The 17,507-nt window shown below is 39.0% G+C and overlaps 1 protein-coding gene across 1 annotated transcript; it reads left to right on the forward strand.

The window, feature by feature from the left end:
• The first annotated feature begins 12,701 nt into the window (after positions 1-12,701).
• On the forward strand, positions 12,702-14,847 carry LOC121313841 (chemokine XC receptor 1-like). The gene is made up of 2 exons (XM_041246630.1): positions 12,702-12,857; positions 12,996-14,847. The coding sequence occupies exon 2, from the start codon at positions 13,009-13,011 to the stop codon at positions 14,038-14,040; it is 1,032 nt and encodes a 343-aa protein (XP_041102564.1). The 5' UTR covers positions 12,702-12,857; positions 12,996-13,008; the 3' UTR covers positions 14,041-14,847.
• Positions 14,848-17,507: the final 2,660 nt, after the last annotated feature.

Consider the following 17,507-nt stretch of genomic DNA (forward strand, 5'->3'; position numbering starts at 1 on the left):
GTACTTATCTTAAAAAAACAAACCATTTGGTGGCTGCAAGCTTCAAATTATCTCATTGCATTGCAAAGCATGGCAAACCCTTGTCAGATGGTGAATATATCAAGAGTGCCATGCTGGCTAGTGCTGGTTCTTTATTTCATGACCTCACTAACAAGGATAAAATTGTGCAGCGCATCACAGATATGCCACTCAGTAGAAATACTGTCAAAGACAGAATCCTGCACATGGCTGAAGATGTTAGCCAGCAGCTCACCACTGAGTTGCAAAAGTCAGAGTTTTATTCACTGTGTCTGGATGAAAGTACTGATGTCAGTAACCATGCAAGGTTAGCAGTAATCGTGCGTTATGCAGCTTGTGAAAACATGCGGGAAGAATTAGTGAAACTGTTATCTCTGCCAGGGAGGACAACAGGGAATGATATCTTTAATGCAGTCAGAGGGGCATTTTTGGCTGAAAATATCAGCTTGGAAAAAGTAGTTTCTGTTACAACTGATGGTGCACCTAGCATAGTTGGTGCAACATCAGGTTTCATTCAGTACCTTGTGCAGGAGGCAAAACATCCAGTTATCCAGTTTCACTGTTTGATCCATCAGGAAGCCATGTCAGCTAGAGATAGCAGCAAGAAACTGGATGACATCCTTAAGATAGTCACAAAGATTGTAAATTACATCATGGCTCGAGCTCTAAATTTTCGCCAATTCCAGATGCTTCTTGATGAAGTTCAGTCACAGTACTCAACGTTATTGATGTATAATAACGTCAGGTGGATAAGCCGAGGACGAGTGCTGGAGAGCTTTGTGGCCTGTTTAGATGAAATAAGGCTGTTCATGGATGAAAAAGGGGAAAACTGTCCACAACTCACTGATATTGTGGGGCTTAACACCCTTATGTTTTTCACTGACTTCACCAAACATTTTAATGATGTGAACCAAAAATTGCAAGGTTTTGGCAAAACAGCTGAAAGCATGTCTGGGGATATCAGGGCTTTTGAAAGAAAGTTAGAGGTGTTTGAAAGAGACATTGACTGTGGACAGCTCAAATACTTCCCAAACCTTAAAACACATTTGCCGAAATCTACACACTTTGCAGACAGTCCCAGTAATCTGTAGGAAGTTTATCACCAGTTTTCCAAAATCGTGGGGGCTTCTAGGGAAGCATTTGCAGCCAGGTTTATTCAGTTCTGCAACATGGAGGCAACACTGTCTTTCATGAGCAGTCCTGACACAGCCATGTTTGACCAGCTGAATATTTCCCAGTTGGAATGGCTGGGATTTGAAAGTTTGGAAATGGAATTGTTGGAATTTCAAGAAAGTGCAGTGTGGAAAAGAAAATTCACTGATCTGCATGTAACATTACAGCAGACTGGGTGTGACAGAGTAGATGGGGAAAAAGCAGAAAGTGCAGAAAATGAGATATTAAAAGTCTGGAATTCTTTGAGAAATTCTTTCAAAGCAATGAAAACTCTTGGAATTTCACTTCTAACTTTTTTTGGCTCATCATATTTTTGTGAGCAGCTTTTTTCTGGCATGAATTTGATCAAATCAGACAAGCGCAACAGGCTGACAGATGACATGAGTGATGCATGTGTTGCTCTAAAAATGACTGACTATGAACCACAGGTTGAAAAAATGTCAGCGCATATTCAGCAGCAGAAGTCCCATTAGTCATAGGAACGTAAATATTGTTCCCCCACACCTGCTGTCCAGACAAGAGAGAGGGGAGGGGGGTTGAGGGTTTAGGGAGGTTGTGAGGGGATGAGGGCGGATGGAGGGGTTCTGTCCTAGTTCATGTAATGTTCTTGATTATTTTGTATTGTGGATTGCTGTTTTTTTGGTATGTTTGCTTAATAAAAACTTAATTACAAAAAAAAGGAAAGTAAATATTGTTTTAAAAAGTTACCTTTTAGCCGGCATATAACCTTTTACACCCCTAATTAATCATTGGCACCTTTGGCACTTAGTGATGTATATTAAAAAAAAAAAATCCAACTTTTGGCACTCCAGCTAAAAAAGGTTTGCCATCCCTGGTATACCAGTATTGGTAATTGTTGGCAGTATTCAGGCCATGGACAACAGCTCCCTCTGTGGGTAAAAATAAATCACTTCACCTGAGTGGCGTTACAAATAAAGTTGTGTCTTCTGGTGTCAGTGTGGGATTCACTGGCACTGTCCATACAGCAGTGCAAGAACCAAGGGACACAGACTGGATCCCCAACAGTTCGCCGCCATGATTGACCTCCAGCCCCAAACACTAATGGAGGTCGTGCAGGGGGTTACCAGTCCTGTGGGACCGGACTCATGATTACAGTGGAAATATTCCCTGGAAATATTCAAGGCTATGGCGATCGCTGCCGGGTGGGTTCAAGCACAGTGGACTAGCCACCTCCTGCCACAGCTGACGGGAGAGGCACAGGAGGCGGTGAGGACCTTGGATCCAATGTCAACAATTGACTAACTAATGCTGAAAGCAGCCATGGGGGCAACTCTGGATGGCTACCACCGCAAATTCCAAGAGGAGAGATTCTCTGTGGAGAATCACCTCAGGGACATCGCTCATTGCTTGCAGGATTATGGCCGGGGCTGGCTGAGCCCAGCTGTGACCACCATTGCCAAGCTGGTGGAAGTGATTATAGTCGAGCAGTTCCTGGAATGCTTGGCGAGGGGGCTGCGCTTATGGATGCAACAACAGGCACCCACCACCCTGGATCAGGCGATCCAATTGGCAGAGCAGTATGAGGCAGCAGAACAAACACCTGCTAAGCTGCCTGGAAACAGTGCTACTCCAGCCTCACCCCCTCTACTGGCCCCATGGAGGGCGAAGGGACTGGGGGAGGGGTAGCAAGGTCTTTGGACGGAGTGTGGTGGCAGTAGCTCCCGGCCCGAGAACTGGGGCAGGGTGGGGTCTCCCATGGGCTACTGCGGTTTTGGAACTGAGTCGCATGCGGCCACCCTACCATCGAGCCCCTTTGATGGCTTCTTTGTTTCAACCTCCTGCTGAAGCTTCGTGGCGAGAAACCAGTTCACTGATTTGTGGAACAAGCTGGGAGATGAGCCACATCGACGGGATTGCCCCGCTATGGGATGTGATCTCATCCGACCAGGTAAGACTGTTCCATTTCATCAGTCACTCCAGCAGATGTTATTCCAGTTTTGTTATTCTTGTGTCAGTCGATGATGCACAAACCCAAGCTCTCTTAGATTCAGGGTATAGGCAGTCCCTCATACAAGAGAGCTTAATCTCACCAGGGGATAAACAAAGAACGGGACAGGTGCATATTAAATGTATTCATGGGGATGTGCGCACCTATCCTAAAATGTATGTGAATTTAAAAGTTAGCCAGCAGGTGATGCATGTGCAATTGGGTTTGTGTCCTTGGTTTCCGGTGCCTGTAATTCTGGGACGGGACTGCAAGCAGTGCAAAGATGGGTTGGCTGTTGTGATGGCCCTGTCCTCCCTATTGGCTAAGAAAGAGGAAGTAAATGGAGAGATCTTCCCCTTTCGCGACCCAGCATGTTTTTGGATAGATTTAGACCCGAAAAACTAAACAGGAACGCCAGACCACTAAAAATGAGGACTGGCAATGGAGGGAGTCTGAGAAGTTTCAGGTGGGGGCTATTGGTGAAGAGTCTGGGGGGGGAGACCGCGGAGTCAGCGCAGGGGTCTGGCTCGGCTACCTCCGCTCAGGACCGACCCAATCCTGAGCTAGAAGCCATGGGAGCTGATTTTTTAGCTTGCTCCCATGACTTATGACTCGAGCAAGGGCATGACAATGCGCTTTGACTAAGTAGCTGTGGTTAATGGTCCGGTTGTCGGGGGAAGTGCGTCACCAGTTGTTCATTCCAGTTGTTTATTCCTCAGCCCTTTAAGGAGGATTTGTTGCAGTTGGCTCACGCTATTCCCCTGTCTGGTCATTTGGGTAGGGACAAGACCAAAGCAAGGCTCATGACACGGTTCTATTAGCTGGGGCTAGATGGTGATATCAGGTGTTGTTTGTGAACACTGTGGGGAATGTCAGAAGGCTAGTCCTAGAGCCATTCCTCAAGCTCCACTGGTGCCATTACCAGTAGTGGAAGCTCCGTTTGAGCGAATTGGAGTAGATATAGTTGGATCACTAGAGAGTAGTGTGACAGGATATATGCACCTATTGGTCATTTTGGATTACGCTACACATTATCCTGAGGCCATTCCCCTCTGCTCTGCGCCTGCTAAATCTGTTTCCAACAAGCTTATGAAGGTTTTCTCCCGGGTGGGAATCTCCAAGGAGATACTGATCGAACATGTAAACTTCTGGGGATTAAGACCATTAGGACCTTGGTTATTCACCCTCAGACCATTGGTCTTGTGGAGTGTTTTAGTAAGACCCTCAAAAACATGTTACGCAGATTCATTGACAGCTATATTCGCTACTGGGACAAGCTGATCCCTCCCCTTCTCATAAGTACCTCAGGCTTCTATGGGGTTTTCACCAATCGAGCTGCTGTATGGGCAGAGACCCCGGGGTGTGCTTGATCTGGTTAGAGAGATGTGGGAGGAACAGCAGGATAATTTGACCAATACTGTCCAGTATGTGTTGGACCTGCACAAATGTCTTGAGTCTGTGGGAAAGTGGGCATGTGACAATTTGCAGCAGGCTCAGTGCCGACAGGAGACCCAATATAACAGTGGGGCCCGGTTGTGCATGTTTCAGCTGGGGGATAAAGTGTTTCTATTGTTGCCCAGCTTTGAGTCTAAACTTCTAGTGAAGTGGCAATGACCTTATGAGGTTACTTGCCGGATTGAGACATTATGAGATCTGCCAGCCGGAGCGACAGACAGAAAAGCACATTTATCATGTTAACTTCTGGAAGCCCTGGTTGCAACAGGAGGCTTTGTTAGTGGCACAAACAGATGATGTCACCAACCTGGGACTTGATCTTTCTGTGTTTGCAAAGGAATTGTCGGTACAGGGCTGTATGGAGCACCATCCACTTTCCAGCAGATGATGGATCGCATTTGGCGACCCAATCAGAAAATGCCGCTGCTTACATAGATAACATGGTTATCCACAGTGAGGATTGGCCGAGTCATCTGTGTAAGGTAGTGGTGGTGCTCCAATCTTTGCGGGAGGCTGGACTCACTGCTAACCCAAAGAAATGTGCCATTGGGAAGAGTGAGTCAGAGTATTTGGGGTATCGAGTTGGCTGACTGGCAGGTCCCCACGACCAAAACCCAGGTGCACTCTTTCTTGAGACTAGCAGGCTACTATAGGAAGTTCATTCCGAGCTTTGCCACGCTCGCTACTCCCTTGACTGACCTCACCCGGAAGGCTGCCCCAAATACGATTCAGTGGACAGAGCTGTCCCAGAGAACCTTTCTTGCTCTGAATTGAAGGCTGTGTAGCAAGCAGTCCTGATTTCAGTAGGTGGTTCACCTTGCAGAAAGATAAGTCAGAGACAGGTCTTGCGGGGAAGCGAGCACCCGGTTCTGTATATCAGAAGGAAGCTCCTTGCCCGCGAGAAAAACTATAGTACCATCGAGAAGGACTGTCTTGCAGTACACTGGGCAGTCGAGTCACTCTGGTACTACCTCATGGGGTGACTCTTCACCCTGGTTAGATCAAGCCCCCTTAGCATGACTTCAACGGCTGAAGTATAATAACGCCAGAATCACACGGTGGTACTTGGCCCTGCAGCCCTGTGCCTTCAGGGTAGTCCACCGAGCAGGGAAACTGCATTAACATGCAGTTTATTTCTTTTTAGAAGGCATGGTGGTGTAGGACTTTCAAATGGACCAGTGGTGCCATTCTGAGGGAGAGGATATTTAACAGGGAAGGTCTGTGTTGACTGTTTGGCGCATGCATGCTTCTGCAGGAAGAGGGCAGCAATCCGTAAGATTCACCTGTCAGTCATGGCGATGACACGTAGAGGTGGGACGAGGGTGTGTAGTCTCTCCCTCTCTCTGAATGATTGAGTGGCGGGCCTTGGGGGATTGTTGGGCCTATAAAAATAACACTCTGTTGTTCCCTCAGATCTGCCTCTCTAGGACGACAAATGAGAGAGAGGAAGCTCTATTTCCGGACCGAGAACGGCCAGAGAACGAAAACAAAACAAAACAAAATAAAATAAAATAAAATAAAATATATATGGGGGGAGTGGGTAGCCGTGGGCAGCGCCAAAATTATAGACTGCAGTCTGAGGGAACGGTGGAGTGTAGGACAGAGACCTGGATCGTGAGGGTAGCAATGGTCGAGGAAACGCTGCAAAGTGCAGCAGATTTATTTTATAGTTTTGTTAATAGTGTTTTATTTTCCCTTTTTCTTTGTGTCTTTTGTTTTTATAATTATTCTGAGCACTTCTATGTGCACTGAACTGTATACCAGTATTGGTAACCCGGTGGTCCTGTTTACTGTTGGCAGTATTCAGGCCATGGACTACAGCGCCCTCTGTGGATAAAAATAAATCAGTGCACCTGAACGGTGTTACAAATAAAGTTTTGTCTCCTGTGTGTCAGTGAATTGCCCACCAGCCTTCCACAGGCTGGTATTGCTTTGAGGCAAATACCTCAGAAATGCTGTATCAATTTTAACATTACTCTTAGTGATATTTGGAAATGATTTAGAAACATCTATAAATTAATTTGAGATATCTGAAAAAGATCATTTGGCTTGCCATATACTAGATGTATCAAACTTCCAAAATATAAATTATATTATTTTAAAAATGCATACAACTCATTAAGTTGGAACTGACAGCTTGCTTTCACGAGGGACCAAGGGGAAAATAGAAAACAAAAGTAGACAAATACATGATTTCCATAATTTATCCTCACACACATTTCTCATTACATATATGTTGAGCAAGAAAATAATTATGAATCAAATATTTAAATTTATGCTTTGAAGCTGCATTTCAAATGACAAACTGTTCCAGAATTCAGGGGCTCTGTACATAAAATAATTCATTAACTTCACTTAGTATGGATTGTAAATACCTTGGACCATCACCATGTCACATTTGTAAAGCAGAGAAGCAAAGTGCGACTGTATTCTGAATCTAAACTGCAATGATAGTGGACACATTTCAGAATATAGTGGTAAGTTGAACCACCACATCCCAAGGCAACCTTACAAATATGTTCAATAAAATGTCCAAGCGATTGAGAGACATTTTAGTTGTAAATGGTAAGCAAAGTTTTCTTAATTTGTGCTCCAAAGCAGTGATGATTTCTGTACAGCAAACCCAGTCTCATACAGTATGTACAAGTTTTGTTAATATGTTTGTCAAAAGTAAGATTGTGGTCAAATCATAAGCCAAGGTATGGTAACATGTGCCCTTCTGAGTCTTAATTTGCAATTCATAATTTAGTTTTTGAGTGCTTCCAAACAACATTAAGTGTTTGTAAGATTCAAGAGTAATTTTTTTATTTCAAAACCACAATTTCGCTCATGAAAAATGTATGTTGTTCCATCAGTATATAGTTGAATAAAATGTCATCAGGAGAAACAGTAATTGAATATCTGACTCTCTGCAGACCTGAGGCAAGTCACTAACAAAGACAGAAAAGAGCAGAGGCCACTGGACAGAACCTTGATGTACTATCGCAAGTGGTTTCCAGTCCTACTGGCAGCCTTGTATTGAGACAGCCTGGAGCCTACTGTCCAAATAATCAAAGAAATAGGTTTCGCCTGATGGACTACAGCCATAATCACTGAGTCTTTCTAGCAGACTGTGAACTACTAGGTCAAATGATTTACTAAAGTCTTTCAAACAGCTACAACTCGTGGCCATTTTAAAAGCCCATTAGTTGCTGCACATTAAAAATCTGTAATTTAAATCAATTTTACTATTAACATGTTTCTCATTTTGGATTGAGATACACAAATGGCTTAATAGGTATCAATTGAATTCATAAACAATATATATTTATCAGTTCAATGGATGCTGTATGTGCTGTATCAATGTACAATCTTTATCAATGTACAGTAGTCAGCATGACAGTTTGCAGAAAAGCAGGACCAATTTACTAAGTAGTTATTTTATACAATCGCTACTCTACTCTAGATTTTCTACCTGTGTCTACTTTATTTGAACCAGCACTAATAAAACAGTTGTTGACTTACATTTTTACATGATAATTAAATGTGATGGTATCACTGAGAATGTCAGACTTATTTGGCAGATTTTTGCTCAGAACATCACTACAACTTTTTTGTCAACGAACAGTTGATGTGCTGTATTTTCGGTTACAGACGGTGTACTGTATTTTCAAAGAATTTCAGCCTTGTTAGCCACATGTTTGCTTATACAGAGGCAGACTCCATTATCTATAAATCATAGTAGGGAATAGATGACAAACTGCACAAGATAATGGGCCCGATATTTGAAAGGTTTGTGCACCGTGAAGAGGGGTATGCGCATCGCAAATGGCCGTTGTGCCGAAATTGTGCCAAGTTGCCATATTTGAAACATCCTTTTGCGCGTCACAATCCATTCTGCGCTGTGCAGAAATAAAATGTATGCATCGTGCAATATGGGGAGTGGCCAACAATATGCGTGATCCTGGCATATTCGAAGGTATGTGCCAAGCACAAAACCAGGTTTGTGACGTGCAGAATAAGGATTGTGAAAGGACTACGTTAACTCTGCAGAGTACCATTCCAGCACTGACTACAAACAGGCAACAATAGGAAACGTGGGCAGCATGCAGTGTGTCCGTCAAAATGTGGATGTGAATGATGCAAGGCACACCCAGCAACAGTATGCACATTTGGGATTTTAAAATGCTTAAAAGAATGAGATCTGAGGGTATGGTTACTATGGGAAGCTATAAGGTATTCATTTAAATAAGTATATATATTCATATAATTTACATTGAACAGCCTTATATACCAGAATATACCAGTGCGTCAACCTGCATAAAGCCAAAGAAGTCCACCCTACCAAATCGTATAATATACAATGATGAGTATTACATCTTGCAGTTGTAATGTACCTGCATGATATAGCGAGTCCAGTTTACCTAAAGTTGATGGTGATGCAAACTTATATACTGCATCACCATAGTCAATTTGTGGCAAAAACATACAAGCAATGAGCTTCTTTTTTGTTTTCATTATAACATATATAACATGTTCATATCATAGTGATGTTTATAGCATATTCCCATGCCCAACAGATGAGTGTGGAAACATGCACTCACCACTGTCCAGCACACTGCCTTCCTTCTGTTCCTTTAATATGTTCCTATTAGCATATGGTAATGCATCGGTAAATAGAAACATGAGATGCAAATGTTTTCTAGCTGGACATTCAATGTGCACATAGCGCAATCAAATTTGAATTGGGTGGAAGCCCTAATTCGTCTGAATATACCAATATCTGCGCGATAATTGCGATGCACTAGTTCCAATAACTGCACATCGCTGGCTCAAATAGTGTTGTAGTAATAGTCCAGTCTGGAGTTGGGTACAATAGTACAAATGTACAATAGTACAGAACCCCCCCCCCCCCATCCGTATATCAGTTATGTGTTTTATCACTGTATTGATATGATGGACAGCAGTAGTGTACATACACAGTTATATGTGTTCTTCACTGCTCCACAGGCATATCGGCATCCAACGTGTACCATCAAAGTATGGAAATGAAGATTGAGAGAAGGTTGAAGAGGGGAGGGGGGTCCTGCCTGTTATCTTTGCTGTGTGTTGACACACATCTGTGAATTAATTGTATAAATACGTCATACACCCATCTTGTGGCCCATTGCTTTATTTGGCTATTCCATAGGCAGCGGTGCATTATGGGTTTAGGGGTGGGCAGCTGCAGTTCGGACAGCCAAACACCGACAGGGCACTCTTGCTGTGAAAAGCATGCTAATGTTTTCCTAAAGCCAGACCGGTGATACGATCAACCAATCAAAGACCCGTATTTTCTCTGCAGCAGTCCAATCATAAGTTAGCCGAGGCAGGACAAACAGTTCTGATAACTGCAATTTCTGGCTGTTTTTATGTCTGCGGAATGTCGATGTTGCTAATTGTACAGAGACTATCCGTTTATTGAGAAATCATAGTAGGCTACAATTAACATTTTAGGAGCATATTTAGATTAATTATTATTCTTACAAAAAAAATGTCATAATGAAAAAAATCCATTCCGGCGACACTCAAAACCTTACAAACTGGGCTTAATCATGATGTTCAAATGGGTGAGTAGAATGAATAACATAACACATTTCTGTGTATTGTGTATATAAAAATGCTTGATTGATGTTTACTTTGCAGGTGAATGAACTCGTTACATTTACAAATCAGAGAGTGTGCTACCACAGTAGACTTTGTCACGGCATGATTTATATATAAAAAAAAAAAAAAAAAAAAAAAAAAAAAAATCATTCAGAAAAAAGACAGTATCCAAAGACTTTTAAAAATTTTTTACTATAAAACATACAGCTATATCGGATCAGCTGGCCTTTAAAGAAACCTATATAATATTTCCTTGTGATACAATACTGTCCATATTCAATAAAACAGTGGTGTTATCAGTTCATTAACTTGAAAACTCGGCACCTAGCTATGGAGCCAATTGTGTATTTGAATGGTTCGAATGTACGTGTGCATGGTATATTTTGTGGTCTCGTCACAGTACATACTGTGGCGACGGCAATGGTAGCAGCTTGTCAGGGTAATGCCATTACTAATGATGACTGTCCATCATTCTGCATTCTCGCTTGGCTGTTGGGTGCAATTGCTATGGTAGTGAATGTGCAGATGGTTTTGCGAAAAAAAATAACTATGTGATATTTCCATGAGGGATATGGGCAGTTTTGTTTTGACTGCAAAGAACTATATCCCTCTTGTGTGGTTTCCTGTTTACAAAAAGAGAAAACTTTCACTGCCGAAAAAGAGGAGCTAAAAAAACTTTGATGTATAGCAATTGAGCTTTTACAATTTAAATCCACTAGTGCGATAACATGTTATCTCAGGTTATCAGACTTAGAAGTTAGGTAACTTTAAATGCTAGACATATGTGAAAGGATGTCAGTTGGTTCAGAAAGGAGAATTGTCCGAACAAGGAATATATTTATGTGCTTGATGAACACTTTTATTTATATTTGCCAGCCCTTTAAATAAAGGGCTTGTAGCAGGGTAGTAACTTTTCCCAATTACTGCTGTTTTTAAAACATTGCATTAAGTATTGCAATGAGTTAAGAAACTAATTTAATTGTGGTCTATTATAATTATTGTAGTCTATTATTACATATTGTATCAATTATATTAAGAGAACTGAATTGTGCATGAGCTGTTGACAATTATCAGTGGTGTAAAACATCCAGAGTACTGTAGGGAGCCTGGTGGTGAAAATTAATTTTAAGTCCAGGGCTTCTTGCAGGTTATTTAAGAAAGCTCAACAAACATTAAATGTGTAGACAACCAATTTAGGTACTCTCCACATTTACTATCTATGGAATCGGTTCACTAAAATCACAAAGTGGCTTATCTCTCAGGTCCTTATATGACAATGATGAATTGGTAAACAAAACTGTAATGCATGATGATGCAGTCCAGGACATATGCCTCCGAGATCAGATTGGAAAGACCTATTTGTAGCTTTTGTGCAGGTGTTTAAGGTTTTTAAGTATCTCTTTTCTGGTCTAGTCAATCACACCCTGAGACAAATCTCAAGGAGGTACTTGAACTCTCAGTTTTCATATCTACCATACATGTTCAGTTTTTACCTTGCAAACATCCTTCATTAGGCAAATGATACACAAGACAAAACAAGAGATTCTGGAAACAAGAATTGGCAATGGTGACCGAAAAAAACTGTATATTGCTTTTGACAGCAACAACCTTTCACATTCCCAGAAACTGGCAGAAGACCAAATGTCTGCTCTATCTGGCTTACAAGCCTTTTGCTGTATCAAACATGTGTGATAGTTTGACTTGTCCACTTCATTTGATTTCTTGACTTTGGCTTCTTTTCTTTTTTGCACTGTTGGTGATGCCTCATAGCGATGATTAGGTGCAGATTATGGCAATTCAAATGGTGGGGGAAACACATCCATGTACCTGGGAGAAATGTAGTTTCAGAGAGACCTCCAAGTACTTTCATTCACCTGTTGATGTGTTTAATGCTTTGATCTGGGTCAATGGCATAGCATAGAAAGATAGATAGTTTTCACCACAAAGTTCCTCAGAAATGAATTCCATCTTGTCAGTTTCTCATGTTTAATGGAATATTTTGACAGGTTTTCTTGAAATAGTTGTTCTAATAAACAAGGAACATTTTAAAACTAGCTGTATGTTTTTCAGGTGCATTCTATAGTGGCAAATAGGCTTTTAGCTGCAGCGTTTACATTTTCATTCTTTGACAATGTGTCAATTTAAGATAGGTGTTGACACCTGTGTAGACTGCTTTGCCATGGGACCTTAGACCCAAGGCAATGACTTTGACTTTATAAGGTTAATAGCTTGTCACCATTGGATAGCACATATCCAACAATTTTGATATAGACTTTTCAATCACTTCAATATTATTTCCTCATAACCTCATTCACAGGTAAAGGCACGGAAAGATGCTTTTCCCAGTTGCCTATGGGACAACAAGAGGCCCTGGACTTTGATGTAGGGGACCTGAAAATACATTTTAAAAACTTCAACAATAGCCACACCCTACTTGCAAACAGTACAAGGTTATTGTTTCTTTTCCTTGTAAAATTCCTTATTCCTCTTCTGAGTGTATTTTACTGCAAATTACAAGACAGGAAGTTCACTTGTACCTGCCAGCAACAGTACTCAGTAACTTTATTTGATCAAGAACAACAACTGAATCTTGTTTGAAACTTAAAAATAAAAATTAAGACAAAAGCAGCACTAAGAGGTAAGACATTTTTTGATATGATTACTGTATATGATTTATTATATTATTATTATTATTTATTATTATTATTATTATTATTATTATTATTATGATTTTACTCAACTGTATATTGTATTTATCTATGTATTGTATTTTAAGGAAAAATTCAAGCATGGAAGGTGCTGAAGCTTACAATTACACAGAAGATATAGACTATGAAGATGAAAGTTGCAACAAGGAGGATGTTCAAAACTTTGGAGCCATTGTAACGCCTATTCTTTACACCCTGGTTATAGTTTTGAGCCTCATTGGGAATCTGTTGGTCCTGTGGATTCTGGTAAAATGTGAAAATCTGAAATCAATCACAAACATTTTTATTCTAAACCTTGCTGTCTCAGATCTGCTTTTCACATTTTCCTTGCCTTTCTGGGCTTTTACCTATACATACAGGTATGGTTGGGTCTTTGGAGAACATATGTGCAAAGTCATACAAGCCACCTTTTATGGTGGTTTTTACAGTGGTATACTTTTCCTGACAATGATGACCATTCATCGCTATATTGCAGTGGTCCATCCACTATATGACCTAGGCTCAAGGAAGAGTTGCTACGGCATCACAGCCACAGTGATAATTTGGATTGTCAGTATTTTAGCAACAATTCCTGTAATGTACTTCAATGAAGTAAAAGCGGAACAATCAGATATTAATGTTATGATCTGTGACTATCACACATACCCATGGAAGCAAATAGGAGCATATCAGCAAAATGTTTTTTTTTTACTTGCCTTTTCTGTTATTATATACTGTTATTTCAGAATACTTAAGAAGTTACTTCAGTCCAAAACACAGAAGCGTTATAGAACAGTTAAACTCATATTCTGTATTGTGGTTGTCTTCTTTTTTGGGTGGGCCCCTTTCAATGTTGTTATCTTCTTACGGACACTGGTACATTTTAACATACAATACTTTGCTGATTGCGAAGTGAGTAAACACCTTGATTATGCATTGTATGTTTGCAGAAAGATTGCCTTTTTCCACTGTTGCCTCAACCCAGTTTTTTATGCCTTTGTGGGAGTAAAATTCAGAAACCATCTGAAGACTTTGTTGAAGAAATGTTGGTTCTATAAAAATAACGAAGAGCAGCCAATGACTCCCACTCGAGTTCGTTTCAGCTCTCATGGTGGAGAAGGCTCAATTTACTGAGAAATATTTGGAGATGGATTGCCACTTTAACCTTAGCTAGAAGTAACAACATGTTTGAGAATTAGTGCATTTAGTTTTTAAACATGCAATTAGAAGATACATACTAGTGGTTAAAAAAATGTGTTTTCAATACTTCTGTACTTTGACGTGTGTGAATATTAACGTAAAGATAATGGCTAACAAATATAAACATATTTTATGATTTTTGCCTCATTTATCGCTACTATGTAATTTGTTAGATTGTACTGTAAATAAGATACTTTTCAATGATGTATTATACTTTTTTTTTAAAAACCCATTAATGTTTTGTTCTGCAGTACAACACCAGAGATTAGCTGGAGTTATGTTTTGTCAATGACTCTGTTTTTCAGAACATAAAGTCGTTAGATTTTCTTAATTGAAAAGAATAAAAAAATATATATATTGAGGAGTAAATATTGCTGAAAGTATATTGATTGATAAGATAATGCTTTATCTTAACTTCAACAATAGCCAATAGCTTAAGCTTGAGGAGAAAACAATGACATTGGATTGTCTGGACTGGTGCGTTTTTTAATTCCAATTTGGTTAAAATGTTGCCAACCTGGATAGTGTTGTCAGAGGTCGTAAGCAAGTTCCTAAAGCTACCAGAATGTTTAGAAAAACATGCCAGTGAAGTAGACATTTAATCTTAACAGTTTTCAATATGTCAATCAATTAAATCTTTGTAGCTATCACCTTTGTTTGTACACAAGGAAAACAGGGAAGGAGCAACCCAGCACTGAAATAAACGATGAGTTCCCATTCCCTTACAAAAAATGACCACATTCTGTCTCTGACATTTCATTATGAAGTTTTGACTTGATTTTATCATTATTAATTAGACATTATTAAATATTGTACTTATAATTGATTTATTACATATGTATATATTTTTTTATTCCTAATTTGTTTTGTGTGACAGTTTTCACTTATACAGTTTATAGAGTTCAAATATTTTTCATGATAGATGCATACTTTAATGATGTTCTCAAAGAAGAAATAAATACTTTATATTTACTTTCATTTCATGTTCAAGATACTTTAAAAACTAGTAGTTCCTTTCTATAGAATTGCATGTTTTTTTACATTTGATTAGCATCAGTGGCTATCTTTTAATGATCCAATAACAGTATGTTGTATATATGACAAATGTGTATACTGTATAATAGTAGAATGCTTTACTATTTTGCTTACCTTATTTATTCACCGCTAGTATTATATGAAGCAACTAATGTATAAAGAAATCATTTTTCAATCGTCCCTCCTTGGGACTGCATAGTCATGTTACAGTCCAGTAGTGGAAGTATGAATGTTCTTGGAAAATCTAGCACTGGTGAATCCACGAAATTAACCTGGTTAGCTTTTTCTTCATTTTATGGCTTTTCCACTGTGAAATTGCCAGGGAGATTAGCTGGTAAATCAGGAATTTGGGGTTTTGCACACCACATCAAAACTGACCAATAGAGGAAACCTCTTCATTAATTAGCAAAATAAGCAGCTTGTATAAACTTGGGAATGGGTTGTTTTTTTCTTATTTCGCTGGGATGTGTCGTCTGTCTGTTTATTGGTAATCACTTCTATTCCTTACAAAACTTTAAAGAGTCACGTAACACACTGGAAGATTACTTGGTCATGTATTTGGTCATATGCAATTCTATAAGCTCATATTATGAAACACTGCTGGACAGTTTACACTAAAAATATGATTCACTGTATTTGTTTTTTTTTAAAAAAAAGACCTTGGTTAATAAATGTCCTTTTTTCAAATAGTCATTGCTATAATTATTTCAGAAATGAAAACACACAATAAAATTACCAAACCAGACATAAACAACTCCAAAATTTTATTCAGAAGCTTAGTGGTAGCCTAAATCTGTTTCTTGTTAGTTTTTGTTTCCTTTCAGAAACAAATTATCGAAATAACAATTTGTAGTAAAAAATAACTGAGATTCCAACCCTATGACTGATCCCCTGTTCCTGTTATCTACATAACACAGGATCAACAGTTGCTGATGAAATTTTAGCTAACAAAATAATTCCATAAATCTTATCTAACAAAATACATGGTAACATTTTAGGTAACCGTTATACAGTGGTTATAAACAATCAATAAACATACCATATTAGCTATGCTATTAACCGTTATAATGTATGATTAGAAATAATAATCTTTATTTTTATATAGCACCTCTCACCATCACAAAGCGCTTTACAAGATACGAGACTAGGGTGTGTGAACTATGCATCAGCTGCAGAGTCACCTACAACATCTCACCCCAAAGACAGAGCAGAAGGAGGTTGAGTGACTTCCTCATGGTCACACAATGAACAGAGCTGGGATTTGAACCAGGTACCTGCTGGTTACGAGCCCTTTTCTTTAACCACAGGACCACACAGCCTGCTACATATTGATATAGATATGAAGTATCTTATAAGACTTGTTAATTAAATATATTATAAGTATACTACGTAAGTTATTGTATGTTTTATAAGATTACTTGATTACAACTATATATAAATATTTTAATCACCTCAAGAACCTTTCATTCACTATTTTAAATAATGCCACAATGCACTTTGATCCCCTACCTTTATATATAACTTGTTCCCACAGCTGCAATCTGAAAAGGGTGCTTTTTAAAATTCATTATTGATTGATCATATCTATGAAAAATAGAGCCTTATTTTGCCTGTTTTCATACTACTTTTAACTGATTCAGTGTCTGTTGATGTAAATTAAGCATTGCCATTTACAATAATTGTGTTTATCAGAATTATAATCTTAGAACAGCAATGATACATTTTAATAACCCTTAGAACATATGCCATGACAAGAAACATGTTTTACTTTATTATACAACACAAAGCTTACACAAAGTTATTTTCCAATTAACCATCCAGATTCCTCAAAATGTACCTCATGTTGTGATCTTAAAGGTTCATGAATACCCTTAAAGCAGTTTGTTGAGCCTTCACCACACTGTCATTCACACTCTGTTGTCATTAAAAACCTCTTTGGTGAAATATTTTCCTATTAGCCTTTAATTACAAAGTCTTTAATTTATAAGATAGTAATATAATATCGCACAACCCCTATAAAAACTTCATAGAGTTTTCAAAATATAGGGGTCCCTAATCTATAACATAACTATAAATATATAATGTATGAGAAATGCTGTCAAGTTCCCTATTAAAGCACTGTTTACTCTATTAACAATTTATAAATTAATAACATATTTTGCAACCCCTAAACTAACCCCTAAATTACTATTGTAATCTGTAACATAACTATAATGTATATAAAGTATATGAGAAATGCTGTCCTATCAAAGTTCCCTATTAAAGTATAGTAAAAAGAAATATAAGTGAAAAAATACCAGTATCCATTGTTTTCATGCAGATTTCAATGAATCCATCAGGCAAACCACCAAAAAACCAAGGCACCC

The sequence above is a fragment of the Polyodon spathula genome, chromosome 4 (assembly GCF_017654505.1).
Source record: "Polyodon spathula isolate WHYD16114869_AA chromosome 4, ASM1765450v1, whole genome shotgun sequence".
NCBI classification, from domain to species: domain Eukaryota; kingdom Metazoa; phylum Chordata; class Actinopteri; order Acipenseriformes; family Polyodontidae; genus Polyodon; species Polyodon spathula.

Bases quoted from the DNA above. Each gene is read 5' to 3' on its own strand.
- LOC121313841 (XM_041246630.1), top strand. From the start codon at position 13,009: ATGGAAGGTGCTGAAGCTTACAATTACACAGAAGATATAGACTATGAA.